The sequence below is a fragment of the Dipodomys spectabilis genome, unplaced genomic scaffold (assembly GCF_019054845.1).
Source record: "Dipodomys spectabilis isolate Male_0828 unplaced genomic scaffold, ASM1905484v1 ptg000669l, whole genome shotgun sequence".
Classification (NCBI taxonomy): Eukaryota; Metazoa; Chordata; class Mammalia; order Rodentia; family Heteromyidae; genus Dipodomys; species Dipodomys spectabilis.
The window spans coordinates 6,575,129-6,596,572 of record NW_024871346.1 but is presented as its reverse complement, the minus strand read 5'-3'; the positions used below and the strand labels follow the sequence as shown (position 1 = coordinate 6,596,572).

The 21,444-nt window shown below is 49.7% G+C and overlaps 1 protein-coding gene across 1 annotated transcript in view; it reads right to left on the bottom strand.

The window, feature by feature from the left end:
* The window catches only part of Trerf1 (transcriptional regulating factor 1), a 163,919-nt gene that overhangs the window by 17,846 nt on the left and 124,629 nt on the right, over window positions 1–21,444 (bottom strand). Inside the window, 11 exon segments of the mRNA XM_042671984.1 lie at window positions 911–1,024; window positions 3,925–4,013; window positions 10,617–10,692; window positions 12,259–12,362; window positions 12,486–12,625; window positions 13,413–13,479; window positions 14,278–14,638; window positions 16,871–16,987; window positions 16,989–17,174; window positions 18,602–18,752; window positions 19,870–19,916. Coding sequence (XP_042527918.1) covers window positions 911–1,024; window positions 3,925–4,013; window positions 10,617–10,692; window positions 12,259–12,362; window positions 12,486–12,625; window positions 13,413–13,479; window positions 14,278–14,638; window positions 16,871–16,987; window positions 16,989–17,174; window positions 18,602–18,752; window positions 19,870–19,916 — 1,452 coding nt within the window.

Genomic DNA, 21,444 nt, shown 5'->3' with positions numbered 1-21,444 from the left:
CTGGGACTTGAACTCAGGCCTTGGATTTTCCCCTTAACTTTTCCCATTCTAGGTTGGTGCTCTACCACTTGAACCACACCTCTGTTTTTGACTTTTTGCTGGTTAATTGGAGATAAGAGTCTCTCAAATTTGTTTGTCTGAGCTGGCTTCAAACAGGGATCCTCAGATGTCAGTGTCTTGAGTAACTAGGATTGCAGGCATGAGCAACCATTGCCTGGCTTGTCCTTAATCTTTTTTTTTTTGGTCATGGGGCTTGAACTCTGGGCCTAGGTGCTGTCCCCGAGCTCTTCAGCTCAAGGTGAATGCTCTATTACTTGAGCCACAGTGCCACTTCCGGTTTTATGGTAGTTAATTGGAGGTGAGAGTCTCATGGACTTTCCTGCCCGGGCTAGCTTTGAACCATGATCCTCAGATCTCAGCCTCCTGAGTAGCTAGAATTACAGGCGTGAGCCACTGGCGCCTGGCTGTCCTTAATCTTAATATGCATAAGATTCTAGATTGCCTGTGAGGAAGGCTGCCATTTCACCGTGGGACTCATCCACACACTGTCCACCAGTTCCTCAATACCTAAGAATTCCTGGGGCTCTTTATTTTCCTGAGGCATGTTTGGCCGTAAGGCCAGTAGTATCTGTGACATGGAAGGAAAGGAAGGAAGATTCCAGGAGGCCAGGACAATGGCCACCTAGTTTCTCTACCTTCCTGGAAACACAAACTATCCTGCAACCTATAATCAAATGCTGAGATGCCCTTCTTCTAACCTATACAATACCATGCCGGTGGCACAGGACCTCTGTCCAGCTATGTGCTGACTCTGAAGCAAAGTGGAAACCAACACCAGTCCCTTACTAGCCTGGGGTAGAATGAGTGGGAGTGGGGCTAGCACAAGCACCGACTTACTAGCGCCACTCACCATGCAGTCTTCGATGACTTCCACCAGGCGTGTCCTGTGCTTCCGCCCTAGCCGCATTATCTTCTTCCATGTATAGTAGTATTCCACGCACTGAGCCACTGTCTTGGACTTCACCTGCCAGAGAAGCAAGCGCACTCATCATCAGCTCCAGCAGCAAGCAAGCTTTATGGAATATTTAGCTATAGGTGGTAGTCAATAGATTTAGACATTTAGTAAAAACAAAAACACTAACACCAAAGGTGATTTGTGTGCATATATGGAAATACCATGATAAAACCATCTCATAAATATGGACACAACAAGCCGGGTGCCGGTGGCTCACGCCTGTAATCCTAGCTACTCAGGAGGCTGAGATCTGAGGATCACGGTTCAAAGGCAGCCCGGGCAGGAAAGTCCGTGAAACTCTTATCTCCAATAAACCACTAGAAAACCGGAAGTGGCACTGTGCCTCGCAGTAGAGCACTCGCCTTGAGCTGAAGAGCGCAGGGACAGTGCCCAAGCCCGGAGTTCAAGGCCCACAACCGACAAAAAAAAAAAAATATAGACACACACACAAAACTAAACCCAATCCTTCGGCTGGGAAGGTGGCTTAGTGGTCGAGTGCTTGCCTAGCATGCAGGAAGCCCTAGGTTGGATTCCTCAGTACCATATACACAGAAAAAGCCAGAAGTGGTGCAGTGGCTCAAGTGGTAGAGTGCTAGCTTTGAGCACAGGGGGCTCAATGACAGAGCCCGGGCCCTGAGTTCAAGCCCCAGGACTGGCAAAAAAACCCCCAAACACCCAGAATACAATGAAAATCCCCTTCTTCCCAAATCTACTCTTCTGCTCATTCCTGCTATACAGGAAGCCCCTCCTCTGAATTACTTACTTGGGTATCATTCCACAGATTTTTGGGTGTATGCCAGAACCAAGCTCAGACCGAGGGCTTCACAGGGCCTTGTACACTCTCACTTGGATTACTTGCTCATGGCTGCTGCTCTACCACATAAGCCATGCTTTCAGTATAGCATTTTGCTGGTTAATTAGTGACAAGAGCCTTACAAACTAAGCCAGCTGCCAGTGGCTCATGCTTATAATCCTAGCTATTCAGGAGGCTGAGACCTGAAGACCTCAATTTGAATCCAGCCTGGACAGGAAAGTCCATGAGACTCTTCTAGACTCACATTCAACTGCAACAGTTGCAGCAAGCATTTTTTTTTTTTAAAAGCCCAGGGCTGGGAAGGTGGCTCAGTGGTAGAGTGCTTGCCTTGCATGCATGAGGCCCTGGGTTCGATTCCTCAGCACCACATAAGCAGAAAAAGCCGGAAGTGGTGCTGTGGCTCAAGTGGTAGAACACTAGCCTTGAGCTGAAGAGCTGAGGGACAGCGCCCAGGCCGAGTTCAGGCCCCATGACTGGCAAAAAATAAAAATAAAAATTAAAAAAAAATTAAATTAAAAAAAAAAAAGCCCAAAATGAGCTGTGGCTCAAGTGATAGAATGCTAGCTAGCCTGGAGCAAAAAAAGCTCAGGAACAGCATCTTGAGTTCAAGACAGAGGACTGACACACACACACACACACACACACACACACACTCTCTCTCTCTCTCTCTCTCTCTCTCTCTCTCTCTCTCTCTCTCTCTCTCTCTCTCTCTCTCTCTCTCAAAAAGTCTCATGGACTTTCCTGCTCTGGCTGGCTTTGAATTGCAATCCTCAGAGCTGAGCCTCCTGAGTAGTTAGCATTACAGGCAAGAACTACCAGCCCTGCCTGGCATAAACACTTTTAATCTTGATTTTTTTTTTTCTACCATAGTATATAGCTTGGAGGTTTGTTGAGATCAGTCCACAGAGTCCTTACTCATGTTTTAAGCCTATAAACAAGCTGCTTAAAAGTAATTAATGCGCTTGAGCGGGCCCAGTTGGACAGCTTGATGACCTGTAAAGTCTACTTATGAACAAGTTCCTTTTAAGAGAACAGGAATATAAGGCACAAATTAGGATGGCAAAATCAAGCCTTCCTGTTTACCCTCCAAGAGGCCAAGGAACCTTATTCAAGATGCTTGGGCCCAGACAGACTTTCCTAGCTGGCCATCCCTAATCTGAAAGTTGGTAATGTGAAATGCTCCCAAATCCATGGAGGATTTCTCATGTTAGATTTTAGGATTAGAGATGCTCAGACTGTATACATATTTAAAAGAGAAAGCATTCCTTTATTTAACCCGTGTCTCTCCATGCCCAGGTGGAGTCAATAGTTGGGCTTCCTGGGGCAGCCCCTCCCTGGGAGGGGGAACCCAGAACTTCTCTCACCTGTGTGGTGAGAGAAGCACCCACCAGAAGTCCTGCCCTCTTCCCAACTGCACTCTTGGGTATGGCTCACCTTGCCCAGAGTCACCTTAGGGAGTGAGGCCAGGACACTCCTATAAAAACTGCCAGCTGTTACCACAAGGGTAGAAAACAGCCTTTTTGTTTTGGGCCGGACTCAGGATCCGGGTGCTGTTCCTGAGCGTGTGTGCTTAAGTCTAGCCCACTTAAGTTCCACTTCCAGCTTTTTGGTAGTTAACTGGAGATAAGAGTCTCATGAGCTTTCTTGCCCAGGCTGGTTCAGATTTCATGATTGTCTGCAACCTTCAGATCTCAGGCTCCTGTAGAACTAAGTATTATATGTGTAAGCTACCAGCACCAGGCAAGGAAGACAGCCATTTTGTAAGCATGGTTAAAAACCAGAAATAATGCCAGGCACCAGTGGCTCACGCCTGTAATCCTAGCTACTCAGGAGGCTGAGATCTGAGGATCATAGTTCAAAGACAGCCCGGGCAGAGAAGTCCGGGAGACCTTTATCTCCAATAAACCTCTAGAAAACCGAAGTGGCGCTGTGGCTCAATTGGTAGAGCATTAGCCTTGAGCTGAAGAGCTCAGTGACAATGCCCAGGCCCAGAGTTCAAGACCCACAACCAACAAAAAACCCAGAAATCAGTAATTTTCAAAGAATATATTTGTATATACAATTTCAAATGACTAAGAGGGAAAAGCTTGCTTACCATTTTCTGTACAAAAATAAAGTCTTTGCTGTAAGTGGCTAGTGCTTTATTGAACATTTTTCTTTCTAGGGAGGTCCACTTGTCCGAACCTACAACAAAACAAAAACTTCATTAAGAAGAGCCCATAGTTATGCTTATGTTTAGTTTGTTTATTAAGGTAAAAATACAACATTCTAGCAAGGGATGCAAGACCTATCAAACACCTGTTGGTGGTTTACACCTGTAATCCCAGCACTCAAGAGAGAGAGGAGGGCCAGGTGCTGGTGGCTCATACTTGTAATCCTAGTTATTTAGGAGGCTGAGATCTGAGGATCACAGTTTAAAGGCAGGCCAGGTAAGAAAGTCTGTGAGACTCTTTGCTCCAATTAACCACTAGATAACCAGAAGTGGAGCTGTGACTCAAAGTGGTAGAGTGCTAGCCTTGAACAAAAGAGCTCAGGGACAGTGCCTAGGCCCTGAGTTCAAGCCCCAGAACCAACCACCACCACCACCCCCCAAAAAAAGAGGGAGAGGAGTTGGAGGCCAGCATCAGCTACATAGTGGGACCCTACCTAAAAAATAAAACCAGACAAAACAAAATGCCAATGGAATGTGATGGTTAGCCATGGAATCAAATCCCAACTATGCCCTTCACCTTGGGCCCGTTATTCAACCTAAGACTGATTTTGTTACCTACATTATAATGTCATTTCTACTTCTTCCATCTCAGTTAAAGAAAACAACTCAGCTAGATCACTGGGAAAGAGAGAGAGTGGTGAGTCATAGTCCGGTTTCTAGGTGACATTAGTATATTCCTACAGCATGTTCTCCTCAGCTGTGGATTCATCTTCTCACCCTCATTGGGGTAGATATGAGTCCAAATGGGCCTAAAGGAGGAACACAAACTCAGAGTGGAGTTTTAAAGGACCCATGGAAGGAAGGATACCAAAGGGAATTCTGGGAGAGGAAGTAGCAGGCACAAAATCAGGTAAAAGTGAGATAATGCCCTTCGTTCACTCATTCAACAGATGCTGATCAGAAACTATTACAAGCAAGACCACAGGCATGAGTGATTGGTGCCTGTCCTGGGCTGAATTCTTAAGCCTGAAACCGAGAAATGACATCCAAAAGCCCCCTCCTTAAAGGTCACCACGGTGGGTCGTTTAGTTGGGAGACCTTAGGTTTCTGCCATTTAAGCCAGGTGGAATGACCATCTATGACTTGAGGCAAATCCATGTAGTTACCACTTCTGGGGCTGTTGCCTCAGTGTGACGTGAGGACAAGCATTAGCATCTCCGGAGCTGACTGCATTTGGTCCCAAGTAGGTGCTCAGGGGATGCTCTGAATCTCAGCCATCCCCTTGGACGGAACTTATGGAGCATGAGCTGCGGGACTCCCAGCTGCCCTTCCCGTGGGTGCCAGGGGCCTTGTGAAGGCTGCCGCTTCTGGGGCTATTTCCTGATCCCTCTGGGATTGATCCAACGGGACCCAAGGTGCAGGAGATCCCTTCTTGGAACCCACAAGGCAGGGGCGCTGCTCCAGGCTTAGATAAGGTTCTCTGCCAGCCCTTGGATTTGTGTCTCGAACCAAGTCCAGGGCCAAGGCAGCAGTGGCTGCACAGGAAGGATCCCGCTGCCCGCTCAGCAGGCACGCAGGGCCAGTGGGCTGACATTCCCCCCCCAAACCTATTTGTTCTACCTGGGGATTCTGCCTATTGGACTATTATCAGCGGGGGCCCCTAACAAGCTGATTAATACTAATGACAAAGAACCTAATTAACTGGATGAAACGGGTCCTGGAACAGTATCCAGAGGAAACTCCCCCACCCCAGGGTTGGTTGCCAGGTAACAGGCTCTGGACTGTAGCTAATCTGGGGGCAAGCTACAGTGAACCCAGGCAATTAAGAGATGTGGAGCCAGGAGAGAGTTTGGGCACAGTACCTTTCTGTTTCCCTCTCAGGACTTTAAAACCACGTGCTGATGTTGTTTTTATAGTAATTACAGAAAGACATGGTTATTATTTTTTTATATAAGATCTTCATTTCTATACAGGGTTTTCCACTGTGAGTGATGAATAATTGTTTTTAGGGGTACAGGGTAAGTCAGGCTACCAGTTCCCTTAGTGAGCAAAAGGGAGAGCTCAATGTGCATCCATATTTTGAACTATAAACTAAACATTTTCTCTTACATATGCTAAATCAGGCCAAGCAACAGCCTGCCTTATTCATGGATTTACCATTGCATGTAGTTTGGACCAGCATGGTTTAAAAAAGTTTTTTGTTTTTTAAATCAAAAGAAATTTCAAGAGCTGGGAAGGTGGCTCAGTGGTAGAGCGCTTGCCTTGCATGCCTGAGGCCCTGGGTTCGATTCCTCAGCACCACATAAGCAAAAAGAAAAAAAGCCAGAAGTGGCGCTGTGGCTCAAGTGGTAGAGTGCTAGCCTTGACCTGAAGAGCTGAGGGACAGCGCCCAGGCCCAGAGTTCAGGCCCCACGACCAGACCCCCCCCCAAAAAAAAAAAGAAAAAAAGAAATTTCAAAACCAAACATTTTAAATTTCCATGCACACATCATGTAGCTCACTGTTTCCCTGTTCTTTCTTTTTCTCTCCCAATATTGGAACTTGAGCTCATGGCTTCTTGCTGTTCCTTAGCTTTTATGTTCAAGGCTGATTCTCTATGACTTGAACCACACCTCCACTTCCAGCTTTCTTTTGCTGGTTAATTATAGAGAGGAGCTTCATGGATTTTTTCCCCCCACCCCTGGACTGACTTCAAACCTTGGTCCTCATGTCTCAGCCTCTTGAGTGGCTAGGTTTATAGGTATGAACAACCAGTGCCCAGCCTTCCCTATTTTTCATTTCGTAAAAATCTGCATCCTGGGCTGAGAATGTAGCTTAATGGTAAAGTGCTAGCCTAGCATGCATGATGCCCTGGGTTCAATTCCTCAGTACCACCTAAATGGAAAAGGCCAGAAGTAGCACTGTGGCTCAAGTGGTAGAGTGCTAGCCTTGAGTAAAAGAAGCTCAGGGACAGTGCCCACGCCCTGAGCTCAAGCCCCAGGACTGGCAAAAAAAAAAATCCTGTATCTTCATCTTGGGAAGGGAGAAGTTCCCACAAAATGAAATTTACTATGTTGCACCTTCATAGAGTGAAGACTGTGAGAGAGGGTTTGGCTTGAGGGACAGTGGGAGCAATAGCATGGCTCAGATGCAGTGTTCCTCAGTTGATATTTGAATTGAAACTCCTTTGTACAACTACTTAAAGATAATAATAATAAAAAAAAATCTGTCCCCCCCAAGGTAAAAGGTATCCTAAAGTCAGATCAAAATGAGTGTGGTTAACTGAAGTGATAAGGGAAAATGGAGCTGTTGAAAGGTGGCATCTTTGGTGGGAGTTGGCTGCTGTTGTGGGGAAATGAATCGAGCATCTGCAGAACAGTCTGGAGGCTTTTCCTCCATAGGGGTCTTGCTGGACCTGTGGACACCAACGGTCTATTATATTAACTCCGGTCCTCTGGGGACCATGTAGTCTAGCAGTCCTCCACTTTACGTCTTCTTGAGAAGGGCAGATGGGGAATCCAAGAGTGCTCCAAGTTGTCTAACCGTAGCCAGGCGCCTCCCCACCCTGCTCAACTCCCACCTGCACAAGGCAAGTGCGAGGCACACACGGATAAAGTGAGGTCACTATACATCCTGGTGTGAGCGGAACACTCGGAGCCACTGCGCATGTGTTTCTCTGAGGATTGGTACAGGATCCTTGTGTGGTGGCAAGCAACTCTCAAGTCTGGGCCAGTGGTCTATCCTGCTAGTCCCTCACCCCTCCCAAGCATGGCTCTCCAGGGTCATTTTTTCCCTCTTCTCATCAGAATTACTTGGGATGAAGTGGGAAAGGAAAGGTAATGAGTAAAAGTAAGAGAATGCTTTTCACAGATATCTTTGTGTTCTCCAAATGTAGAGCCTCTTTTCCTGAGCCTCTTCCTCTCTGCCCATGGCACAGAAAGCCCTAGATCTAAACTCCTTGTCTAGAAAACTCAAGAGCCTAAAGTGCATCTCCAGGGCCAGGAGGTCGATCAGGAGCGATGCTAGCCACAGCCTCAGAGCTCAATGCATGTGTATGTAACCAAACATGTTGATGAGAGCGTATTCACCAGGGAGGATTCCGATGCGGTAAATCCTGTGAGCCTACAGTTTAACAAAACCAACACCAGGAAGCTAGAACATGTGATGTGGGAGGAGTTCAAAGGGGGCAGATGAATGGAGAGAGGATAGTGGGCAAATGCAGTTATCATACTCAGTGCAGGGGCTGAGAAGGTAACTCAGTGGTAGAGTCCTTGTCTTGCATGTATGAGGCCCTGGGTTTGATTCATCAGCACCACATAAGCAGAAAAAGCCAGAAGTGGCGCTGTGGCTCAAGCGGTGGAGCGCTAGCCTTGAGCTGAAGAGCTCAAGGACAGCACCCAGGCCCAGAGTTCAGGCCCCATGACCAATACTCCCCCAAAACAAAACAACAAAAACAACTCAATGCATATGGTGAAAATGGAGCCGGGGAGGGGTGGGGATGGGGGCGAATGATCCCCTTAGTACAACTACTTACAAAGATAATTTTTTTGTTGTTGTTGGTCATGGGGCTTGAACTCTGGGCTTGGGTGCTGTCCTTGTGCTCTTCAGCTCAAGGCAAGCGCTCTACCGCTTGAACCACTTCCAGATCTCAGCCTCTTGAGTAGCTAGGATTACAGGTATGAGCCACCAGCGCCCGGCAAAGATAAGTTTTTTTTTAAGATAAAAAATTAGTTGTTTGGCATTCTGGAAGAGAGGTAAAGTTGCTCATAGCAAGGCCTGGCCAATGCCAAGGCCCTGGGCACTGGAGCTACCCTGGGGCTGAGGGCAGCAGCATCTTACAGCTATGCTGGTGAAGTTCCCTTTAGCCCGCCCATGGTCCCACCCATGATGCAAAGAATCTTGGGACAGGCTCCAGGAGGTTGGACAGCCTGTCAAGGTTTAATGGATGGCAGATGACGCTGGGAATTAAAAGAAGATAGAATGGTTTCCATGGCAGATTATCAAAGAACTCCCACATCGTTCTACCCACACAGACAGGAAATAATGGAGATATTATTAAGAAACTGGCTCCCTTAGGCCACGGGCTACTGGAATGATGGATATTTTTTTTTTTTTTTTGTTGGTCACAGGGCTTGAAATCTGGGCCTGGGCACTGTCCCTGTGCTCTTCAGCTTAAGGCAAGCACTCTACCACTTGAGGCACAGCGCCACTTCTGGTTTTCTGGTGGTTTATTGGAGATAAGAATCTCATGGACTTTTCTGCCCAGGCTGGCTTGAAACGTGAGCCTCAGATCTCAGCCTCCTGAGTAGCTAGGATTACAGGCATGAGCCACCAGTGCCCAGCCGATTTCTGTGTTCGTGTATGTGTGTGTCTTGAGGTTTGAACTCAGAGCCTAGGCTCTGTTCTTGACCTTTGTGCTTAAGGACAGTGCTGTCTCACTTGAGCCACAGCTCCATGTCGGCAGGATGGATTGCTCATCCCATGTGTTCTTTTGGGGTTTGCCTTCTCCCCGTGGCCACTGGAAATGACCCACAGGTAGGATCCCTGGGTTTACTGGGCTTCAAGAGTAGCTTTGAGGCCTTTCTAAATGTGATGATGGTTGGTAAGTCAACTGATGAGAGAGGAGAGGCGTATGCTGTATTAAGCAAATGGCGGCACTCGGGTATCCATGAAGAAGCCCTCACCTTAGGTTGTATCTGACTGCCACAGCCAAGGACTGGAAAGGGTGTCACTAGATCTATATATTCAGCACCCATCAAAGCAGGCTCAGCACCAAGGCACCAAAGGTACTCTCAACGGACTAAAATTGAGGGTCCAAGAGAATGCAGTCCCTCTCCAATAGAGAGCCAAGGCAGGATGTGGAAAGCTCAGAATGAACAAGTTTCCAGAGTTGGAAGTGAAGTCTAACTTCATGTGGTCTTTCAGGCTTCCCCAATCTACTTCCTTCTCTCTTCTTGTATCCTGTTCCATTCAGATGACAAAGATGCCCACAGTGCCTTCCACTTCCCTCTAACGGGGGATGCTATCATTAATCCACACCATCACCGGACCCTGCACCTAGAAAGCCTTTCTCCTGCCGGTGTAGTAACACATTGTTTAGTGACTGCCTCCTCCTCCTCAGATTCTGAGCCGCACAGAGGTAGAACTATGTATGCCATAGCCACTGTTATATCTGAGTACTTACAAAGTCCCTTGTACACAGTAAATAAGTGCTTAATAGCTAACTGTCAAATAAATGACTAGCTAGCAGATGTGTCAGGCACTGGGTTCTATGTGAGACCTCTAACCTTCACAAAAACTATAAGAGGGGGTAGAATGGGAGCCCCATTTTAGAGTGAAGAGCATCAAGTTTTCAGAAAGCCAAGGGACTTGCCAAGGAGTGGGGAAGACTGGAAGACACCTCTACTGAAGCCAGCGCAACATGAGGCCACTACAACTCTGGCAAGCCCACTAGGGAGAGGAGCACACATTTGCTAGTGCTGGGCCAGCAGATGCAACGGCTCCCCCTCCCCCACCCCCAGCTGTGCCCCACACCTTGCCATGTCAACGAGCGATGAGGACAGAACAGGTGTTATCTCTGTTAGTAAAAAGACAGCCGAACATGCAAACAGCCCCCTTGTGAGATGCAATGGGGCAGAGGGCGCTTGGCCACCTACCGGCATAGTGGTAATTTGCTAACGGATGGCATTTTAACCTGACTGGTTTCTGCAGCAGCAGCATTTCCAGAGTAGCCTGTGGATGCAGAAGAGAGAAAAGGCAAGAGTCAGTCATCAGTGTGCTCAGCCTTGGGAGACTAGCTACACTCAGGGGTTAAGGGTTAGCCCTTACAGAGAGCCCAGGGTGTGAGACACGGGGAAGAAAACCAGTGGGAGATAACTCTCACTGGGGTTTCCTTTCTGTTCAACACCAACAGGACATGCTACTCTAACACCTCTCTGGCCCATGCCTGAACCCCCTGGCTAACATAGAAGGCACAAGTGGTGGCTGAGATTCCAGTCCTCCTTTGGGGCCCGCTCTGGTATCTGAAATGGGTGGGACTTCCTGAGTAGAGGGAGCACTGATGTCAGAAATGGGTGGGACTTCCTGAGTGGAGGGACACTCCTCTGGATCTCAGGGGAAGGAGCAAGTGACTGGTACAGCTTTATAGAAAACCCATGTCTCATTAGCCTTGGGCATCAATAGCATATTAGTAGTAAGTAAACTAGTGTCCTTTCAGGGAGCGTCACCACGTGAGTCTCTTCCAATCTGTCTCCTCGGTTGTCTCAGCTTTTTTTTTTTTGGTGCCAATTCTGGGTCTTGAACTCAGGGCCTACATGCTGTCCCAGAGCTTTTGTGCTCAAAGCTCATACTCTAACACTTGAGCCATAGCTCTACTTCCAGCTTTTTGGAGAGTTAATCTGAGATAAGAGTCTCACACGCTTTCCTGCCTGGGTTGGCTTCAAACTTCTGTCCTCAAATCTCAGCCTCCTGAGTAGGTCGGATTACAGGTGTGAGCCGAGGGCACCAGGCTCATGTCTGCTTTTAAAGAAATGCTGTAGGCAGAGTGGGGTAGTGGATGGTTTAAGGAAGAGGAAGGCTAGAGAAGCTAGTGGCTCATATGTATATGTATATATATATATTTTTTTAATTTTTTTTGTCATAGGGTGTGAACTCTGGGCCTGGGTGCTGTCCCTCAGCTCTTCAGCTCAAGGCTAGTGTGTTACTATTAGAGCCACAATGCCACTTCTGGCTTTTTCTGCTTATGTGGTACTGAGGAAGCGAATCCAGGGCCTCATGCATGTGAGGCAAACACTCTACCACTGTGCCACCTTCCCTTGTTTTTAGTTCTTTTTTTTTTTTGGGTCCGGTCGTGGGGCCTGAACTCTGGGCCTGGGCGCTGTCCCTCAGCTCTTCAGCTCAAGGCTAGCGCTCTACCACTTCAGCCACAGCACCACTTCTGGCTTTTTTCTTTTTGCTTATGTGGTGCTGAGGAATCGAACCCAGGGCCTTAAGCATGCAAGGCAAGTGCTCTACCACTGAGCCACCTTCCCAGCCCTTGTTTTTAGTTCTTATCCAGCACTGGTGCTTGAACTAAAACTCATGCTCTCACTTGGCTCTTTTGCGCAAGGCTGGCTTTCTACTACTTAAGCCACACCTTCACTTGCTCTTTCATGGTTAATTGGCAATAAGAGTCTCACGGACTTTTCTATCCTAGCTGGCATTGAACTGTGATCCTCAGATCTCAGCCTCCTAGCAAGCTGGGTTTACAGGTACAAGCCATGGTGCGAGGCTCAATGGTTCCTTTTCTAGATTTCTTACCATCACATCACCTTTGGCCTCAAAGAGAGAGTGCAAAGCAAATTCCGAATTGGTTCCGCCACCCGGCAATGCACTTGAACAGCACAAATTCAGAAGATTCTCCACTGTGGACGAGAAATTGTATCAGAGAGAGCTTCGTGTCATGAAGAAACACAGCAAGGATCTTGACCTAGCAGCCTTCTGGGAGAAACCAGCATGGCTGCCCAGCTCCTCCTCTGCGTGAATACCTCGTTGGTGGAGGTCTTGGTTTTCCAGCTCTGGCCAGGGCTTCCATACCAGCGTGGCCTTGTGTGTGTCTTGGCCGAGGGAAGAGACGTCCCGCAGTTCTGGGATCTCTGCTTGGAATCTCAAGCCAATGTTGATACGTCTTTAAGGACAAGAAACAAACAAACAGGGTGGTCATTAATTTGATGGGCTAGGCTGAGGGAAACTCAAGAACGTTTGCCTGAGCTTCACAGCTTCCTGTAACTGGAGTGGAAGAGCTGGCCAGAACATGGTCAAGGGACCCAGTAAACTAGAAAGAAAAGGGACAAATATAATAAAAGAATGACTTTTGCCATCCCTCTCAGGCCCATTTGCAACGTTGGTCAATAGCATAGGAGATGTTGTAGCGAGATGACCCTCACATCCAAACCTTCCTACCTGAACCTTCCCCAAATCTAGGGTAGAAACAAAGCAGTAATAATTACTTCTATTTAATAGGAGTCCCAGTCTAGAAAGGTTAACTTGATATAGATAACCAACAAAATAGTGTAAGAAATCAGTTATACTATCTATCTATCATCTCTCTGGCACTCTATCAGTTAGCCTTTTTCTGGGCTTATCTGGAAAAGAACTACTTTTCTCTTCCATAATACATTATGTGTCTTTAGCTATAACCTAGTCTTAATCAAGGCTAGCCTCTCTTTCACTTGAGCCACAGCTTCACTTCCAGCTTTTTGGTGGTTAATTTAATTAGAGATCAGAGTCTCAGAATTTCCTGTCCTGGCTGGCTCCAAACCATGACCCTCAAATCTCGGCCTCCTGAATAGCTAAGATGACAGTTTATCCACTCTCTCAGTAGCTACTGACTTCTTAAATACTGACTTCTCAAAGCTCCTGATCTCTTTCCTCAGCAGAGCTTCTATTCTCAAGAACAAATGGCTTTTGCTTACGGTTCAACATCCACAGTCTGTTCTCCAGGGCCTGGGGTGATGGTCACACTGCTGCCATCAATGCTGTCTGAAACAGAAAGAACAGAGGTCACTAGCCGATAGGGAAAGGGTTGGCTAACCCATACAACAAGCCACTCATACGACCACTGGCGGCCTCTGCAGAGCTGGGTAAATAGGATAGGGCTAAATGGCTGAGCGCCGCTCATTTGTTCACATGAGTTGAGGAACACCAAGATCCTGGCTTCATTATGCACACTAAGTAATATGATTTCAAGGCAATTATTCTTGCTCCAGAAAAGCATTCTGGTTTTATTGAACGTGGGGCCTGGGCACTGTCCCTGAGCTCTTTGGCTCAAGGCTAGTGCCCCCTACCTCTCTGAACCACAGCACCACTTCCAGTTTTCCGGTGGTTCTTTGGATTTAAGAGTCTCATGAACTTTCCTTCCTCTGGCTGGCTTTCAGATTGCGACTAGAAATTGTCAACGGATGCTTTTGCTCATCAGCTAACTCTCTAAACCAGCCATGCCTCTAAACCCTAAAGGCTTGGTTCTTTCTTTTCTCCCCATGATTTTATTTTCTTTTGCCGGTCGTGGGGCCTGAACTCTGGGCCCGGGCGCTGTCCCTCAGCTCTTCAGCTCGAGGCTGGCGCTCTACCACTTGAGCCACACAGCACCACGTCCGGCTCGTTCTGCTTGTGGGGTGCTGAGGAATCGAACCCGGGGCCTCCCGCATGCCAGGCAGGCGCTCTACATGGAGCCTGCGCCCCCCCCCCCCCCGGAGGTCAAGGCCTGCAAGTGATGGCGCACTGTCTCCACGGCTGTGGCGCGGCAGCACGGGGGCACCCGGCGTGGGGCGGCGGACTCACTGGAGCGGCAGAGCAGCACGCGCGGCGTGGGCGTGAGCGGCGTGAGCGGCAGCGGCGGGTGGGCGCCCGCGCCGTGGCCCGCGGCCAGGACGCTGCTGAAGAGCCCGGAGCCCTGGCGCACGGGGCTGAGCATGGGCGGCGGCGTGTAGGGCGGCGGCTCGCGGGCGTGGTCGGGGAGCAGGGGGTCCCCCAGCGCCCGCGGGGAGCGCAGCTGGCTCTGGTACAGCGTGGCGCCCGACGGGGCGGGCGGCGGCGGGATGAACAGGGGCTCGGGCCGGTGGCGGAACCGCTTCTTGTCCGGGGCGGCTCGGAGGGGCTCCTCGGCCTTGGCGGCGCTGGGCTGCGGCTTCCGGGCGAGGTCCTGCGGGGGGGGGGGGGGGTGAGGAGTCAAACGGGGGACCCCAGGCCCGCCGGACGCCCCACTTCCGGTGGCCGGGCCGAGGGAGGACGCCGGGGGACGGGGGCCCGTCGGGCCGGGTCCGGCTGGGCGGACTGGGGACAGAAAGCCCGTGTCCCGAGAAGGGGACGCGAGGACTGCTCGGGACGGGGCCCAGACAGGAAGAGGCCTGGGCCTCCTCGTGGCCCACCGGGCCGCCAGCCGCTGCGGCCTCCAGCGCCGGCCTCCCTCTTCCTGGCTGGCCTCCTCTGCTGCTCAGTGCTCCTCCTCCTCCTTCCCTCCCTTCTCAGGGTACCCTCCTCCCCCTCCTCTTCTTCCTCCACTTTCTCCTCTTCCACTTTCTTTCTTTATTTTTGTCGATTATGGGGCTTGAACTCTGAGTTCTTCAGCTCAAGGCGAGTGCTCTACCACTTGAGCCACAGCACCACTTCTGGTTTTTGGTGGTTCATTGGAGATAAGAGTCTCATGGACATTCTTGCCCGGGCTGGCTTTGAACTGTGATCCTCAGATCTCAGCCTCCTGAGTAGCTAGGATGACAGACCTGAGCCACTGGTACAGGCCTTCCTCCTTCCCTTCCTCCCCCTTCCTCCTCTTCTTTCTCTCCCTCTCCCTTCTCTTCCTCCTTCTCTGCCTCCCCTGGGCCTCTTATCAGCCATGGCCGCCAGGCCGGTAAGGAAACTCTTGCCTGACAGGAAACTCTGCCCACATGGACACAGATACAAATAAGTAAACAGATGCGTGTAAATAGAGAAGCTGGGCACGCCAAAGCCACACAGAAACAGACCAGGGGCGTGTGCCAGCATCAGTCCAGAGAAGAGGGGGGCTGGCATGGGGTATGGGGAGGAGGCACTGGGAGCAGGGCAGCTCTAGCAATGGGGTGATGGCAAAGCTGACCACAGTCCCCTGACCAGCTGACTCCAGGAAACGGCCTGCCACGGTGGGACCCTCAGCTCCGGGCTCCACTCCACAGAGCCTGGAAGCTCGATTGCGGGAGCCACAGCTCCCCTAACTGCTTTTTTTTTTTTTTAAATGATGAATTGAAGATCAACCTCATGGACTTCCCTGGCCTCAAACCACAGTCCTCAGACCATAGCCTCCCAAGGAGCTAGGATTATAAATCACCGGCACCCAGCTGCGCTCTCCTCCCCTTCTGTCCTGTTACTCCTGCTCTAACCAGGAGCCCTAACTCAGAGCCTTCAAGAAAGGCTCTGGATAACCTGGGCCACAGAAACCACGCAGAATGGGACTCTGAACCACCAGTGCCCAGCTCTAGACTTATTATTTTCCTTACATCCATCCTGCTCAACCCGATCTTCAAGCCGCTAGCATTCCCAGTAGTTATTTATTCTCTAAGGACAAAGAGGACTTAACACCCTATTCTGAGGACACGGACAGGTCTGATAGAGCTAGCCACGAGTGACAAATTCCCCAGGGTGGGAAGAGGGAGAGAGAAGAGAAGGGATTTGAGAACCAGAAGAGTGGAATGGTGACGAACGCCAATCACTTTGCTTTCCTCAGGCTGGGGATGGTGGGCTCCCAGTGGAATTTTCTGGGAAGTTTAATGAATTACGTTCTCCAGATTATTATTATCTTGTAAGGCTGACAATCATCAGAAAGGATGTGGCCTCACGGTGTGGCTGAATTTGGAGGTTCTAGGGAGAGCCAGGCAACTGTTTATTATCTTGGGCAGAAGTACTTCCATATTTTTCATTTGTTTGTTTTTGTGTGCCAGTCCTGGGGCTTCAACTCAGGCCCCTGGACATTGTCTCTGAGCTTTTGTGCTCAAGACTAGTGCTCTACCACTTGAGCCACAACTTCACTTCTGGCTTTTTGATGGTTAGTTGGAGATAAGAGTTTTACAGATTTTCCTGCCCAGGCTAATTCTGAAACTCGATCCTCAGATCTCAGCCTCCTGAGCAGCTAGGATTACAGGTGTGAGCCACCAGTGCCCGGCTATAGTTCCATAGTTGAGTAACTGGATGGGGCTGTATCTTTGGCAGTGTGCTGACTTATCACCTCTGGCATCACCCTGACTCACAGAAAGGAGCCCATGGCTCAGGTGAATGGGAGACGGGCACTCATAAGACAATGGAGGCCTAGACATGTCCGAACTCGGACCATGGACATGGGAAGAACTGTCCCCATCTCCAAAGAAAGCAAAGAGATGTCCCCAGGAGAGACAGAGCAGCAACTCACAGTGGGCACGCAGGGGGCAGCCCCAGGGGGCGAGCGGGGCGGCGACAGCGCCATCCTCACGAGCACGGGCATCTGTTCGTCCGCCGTCGAGCTGGCTGGCTTGTCTCTGGCAGAGGGGGGTGGCGGCGCCGCCGGTGGTGAAGCCCTGCGGGCCGGGCTTGGGCGGGAGAAGCTTGACAGGGACAGACACGGGCATGACCATGGGCGTGAGGCTTTCGGCCTCAGGAGGGAGCTGCGGTGGCGGAGGCGGCAGTGGCGGTGGAGGCGGAGGCGGCAGCGGTGGCTGGACCTTCTCTCCTTCCTCCTACACAGAGGATAAAGGCTTTGATCCTGGGTTTGAGCTGGCAGCAGCTCTCCCTGAATAGTTCTAGGACCCAGGGCCTGGGTGACTGAGGACCAATGCTGGGTGGCAATCTTCCCAGCAGCCCTGGGGCCCTTGGTGGAGCAATGCCTGGCTGGCCGACCAAGCCAGACATCCTACTACAACGTGGACATGCTATCACAATAAAACACTGAGCATGGGTTTTCACTGCCTATAAAGGAAAGGATTGGGATTTGTCTTCAATGAAGAATGAAATACAATGTGTGCTCTTACACAGGAGTCTTTAACCCTATAGGCCCGAGTTGATTGTTACCGAGGCTAGGAAACCACGTTGAAAATGAAAAATCATGCTACTGGTGTGGTTCGGAGCAACAGTTTTGTTGTGTAGCCCAGAATGGCCTCAGGCTCTCGATCCTCCAGCCTCAGCCTCCAGAGCGCTGGGATTTATGGGCACACGTCATCATGCCTGGCATAAAACATGCTATTTAAGGAAAAAACTCAAGTCATAGCTCTTTAAGCTGGTATGGCCAGGAGACAGCGAGATCTAGGTAGTCCAAAATGTTGATTAATTGAGAATAAATCCCATGAAATCAGCATTATTCAAAGGGTTCTAGGGAAATGCTTTGGTCGAACTCAGAAATGCATAGATGGTTTGTCACCCAGAAAATACAGAAGGTGTTCTAGGATCTTTGGATGCTAGCCCACCACTGCACCGGTGGGCTGAAAATGATGACTGCGGGACTGATGGCTACACTGACCACTGATGCTGTGTGTGCACACACGCGCACACACACACACGTGCACGTGTCTGTGCTGGTACTGGGGCTTGAACTCAGGGCCTGGGCACTGGTTCTGAGAGTTTTTGCTCAAGCCTGGCCATTCTACTACTTTGAGCACAGCTCCACTTCTGGATTTCTGATGATTCACTAGAGATAAAGTCTCATGGACTTTCTTATTCAGGCTGGCTTCAAACCGTAGTCTTCACACCTCAGCCTTCTGAGTAGCTAGGATTATAGGGATAAGCCACCAGCATCCGGTTCTGACTACTAACTTTTGGAGGCCCACGTAGCCATGGGATTGGGTGCTTCAAAGCAGCACACATTCAAAGGAACACTACAGTTACGGGTTTTCTTTTGCTGTCTTCTCCAGCAGGTTGGGCGAATTCTAGGGAATTCCCTAGAAGGATCTCTTAAGCAGTGTCATTTCTGATAAAGCCAGGAGGAGAGATGGGAGCTTGGGGCCCATCTGGCTAACAGCGTCCAGACTCAGGCTTTGTGGTGTGGGGAGCACTAGACACTCCTGTGTCCACATGCAGCCTCCAATCCCTCTGTCTCACACAGTGTCTGACAGCGGCAAAGCAAAGCAAGCAGCACATGGCCTAGAAGAACAGGAGCCTGGCTTCTGCTAACCTGTTTGAGGCTCGGGGAGGCCCTCATTCCCCCGTGGGACCGCATGTGGCCGTTGAGGGCAGGGAGGCTCTTGAACTCCTTCAGGCAGATGGAGCAGGTCAATTTGTTCTTGGCATCCAACGGCTCTCCCAACACTCCTCTGGGCTGGCCACTGCCCCGGGGTAGGACCACAAGGAGAGCACACACGGTTAGTTAAGGAAGGAGCAACAGTACCGACCATCAGATCGCACACGCACACCTCTTATTTCTCCTTTGTCTGTAACCCTTCTTCCATACCTTCTAGAAAACTAAGCTCAGTTTGCAGATGAAAACTAAGGCTCGGGGGCTGGGAATGTAGCTGAGTGGTAGAGTGTTTGCCTCGCACGCATGAAGCCCTGGGTTCAATTCCTCAGTACCACATACACAGAAAAAAGCCAGAAGTGGTGCTGTGGCTCAAGTGGTAGAGTGCTAGCCTTGAGCAAAAGAAGCTCAGGGACAGTGCCCTGGCCCTGAATTCAAGTCCCCGGACTGGCAAAAACAAACAAACAAAAAACCCCAAGGCTCCAGACTGGGTATATCATCCTAGTAGTAGAATGCCTGCCTACCACATTCAAAGCCCCGTGTTCCAATCTCAGTGCTTGCAACAACAACAATAACAAACTCAAGGTTCAGAGGTGAGAAAGGGATTTTTTTTAGCTGGCACTGGGGCTTACACTGAGAGTGTCAAGCTTCCCTTTGGTCTTTTTGGCTCAAGGATGGTGCTCTACTCAGTTATTTGAGCCACAGCGCCACTTCTAGCTTTTTGCTGATTAACTGGAGATGAGAGCCTCCTGGACTTTTCTACCTGGACCTGGTTCGAACTGAGATACTCAAGATCTTAGCCTTCTGAGGAACGAGGATTACAGGCATGAGCCACTAGTGACCAGCTAGCAACCGCGACCAGGCACTGGGTTCATTCCAAAGCCTAGCTCTGTACCTGGCACATGGTAAGTGTTCAATCAATGCTCACGGGCTGAATAAAAATGGAAAGAACATGGCATTTCCCCATGACTCCTCACGTGATGTATAAGTGTAAGCTCCCTGAGCCTCACTGCGCTCATGTCTTTCAATGATCCACGGCCACCCGCCATTATGCTGCCTCTCGGCCTTATTTTACCACACGTGGTCATAGACCGTGGCAGGTATTCCCCAACATGGCTGCTGTGTTTCAGAAATTGACTTTAGAAATGAGCCGTGAAAGACAACCCAGGAACCCCTTCCCCTCCCCCACCCCACCCCGTTCTTCCTACCTTGACTCCGGGGACCCCGGCTGGGCTCTCCCATCAGGCAGGTGCATCTAATGGGGACACCAAAGGAAACAAGAAAGAGAAAAGTACATGTGAAGGGGGAGAATCATTCTCAAGTGGTAAGAACCCGGGGATCTATCCTTCTAGAACTTTCCTGCTCACGATGATCTTGCTCATGTCCTCTCTGGCCTCTCTTTCAGGCCTCATTTCTTTCTCTTAATTTCTCTCTGACTAAGGACAGGCTCCACACCTGAAGACACCAACTCCTGCCATCCTCCTCCTTGACTCAGTACGCCTATTCCACCCAGACGGGCTCTCTGTCCCCCTAGAAGCATGGAGCAGAAACATGAGTGGCACAGAATCTTGCTAGACCTCTGGAATTCCTCCCTTCACAGCCTTGACACTCACTCCAGGCTCTCACTACTGGGTGTGGGCCCAGGCAAACAAGGTGGCAAGGCAAGTTCACCGATGACCTTCAACCTCCATTAGAGATTTCTCTCCACTCAACTAGTTCCAATCTGGGGTCCCTTCTTCTAAAGTCCTTGCCATCAAATAAATGCAACAGTTGGAATATACTAAGGTAGGAACAGCGTCCCGCACACAGGAGGTTCTTTTATGGTCAAAATACTTTGGAGGAACTAATCAAAAATTAATAACTATAGTCAGGCATCCGTGGCTCACACCTGTAATCCTATCTACTCAGGAGGCTGAGACCTGAGGATGCCAGTTTGAAGCACCTGGACGGGGAAGTCTGTGAAATTCTTATCTCCACTAAAGTACCGAAAAAGCTAGAAATGGAGCTGTGGCTCAAGTGGTAGAGCACTAGCCTTGAACAAAAGGAGCTCAGGCCTTGAGTTCCAGTCTCAGGGGTGGCACAGAAATAAAGAAAAAGAAAGAAAGAAGGAAGAAAGGAGGGAGAGAGGAGAGGGAGGGAGGGAAGAAGGAGGAAGGAAGGAAGGAAGGAAGGAAGGAAGGAAGGAAGGAAGGAAAGGGAAGGAAGGAAGGAAGGAAAGGGAAGGAAGGAAGGAAGGAAGGAAAGGGAAGGAAGGAAGGAAGGAAGGAAGGAAGGAGGGAAACAATCAGTAACTACAGTCCCAGGGCTCAGTCTGGCCTGTAGACATATTTAATTTGGTAGACTTAAAAAAATTTCTTTTTTCATCCAAGATGAGGACTCAAACTTGGTACCTGATGCTTTTGCCCCTGGCTAGCGCTCCACCTACTGAGCCCTTCTTCCCACCCCCGGTAGACTGTTTTTTAAAACTCTGAATGACACAGAGTGCTTGCTTTCCAGGTCTAACTCGGCCTCTACCACTCCATATTGTCTCCTATCCTACCAGACCATTTTATTTTTATTTTTTGCCAGGTTTTCTTTCTTTTTTTTTTTTTTGGGTCCAGTTGTGGGGCCTGAACTCTGGGCCTGGACGCTGTCCCTCAGCTCTTCAGCTCAAGGCTAGCACTCTATCACTTGAGCCGCAGCGCCACTTCTGGCTTTTTTTCTTTTTGCTTATGTGGTGCTGGGGAATTGAACCCAGGGCCTCATGCATGCAAGGCAAGCGCTCTACCACTGAGCCACCTTCC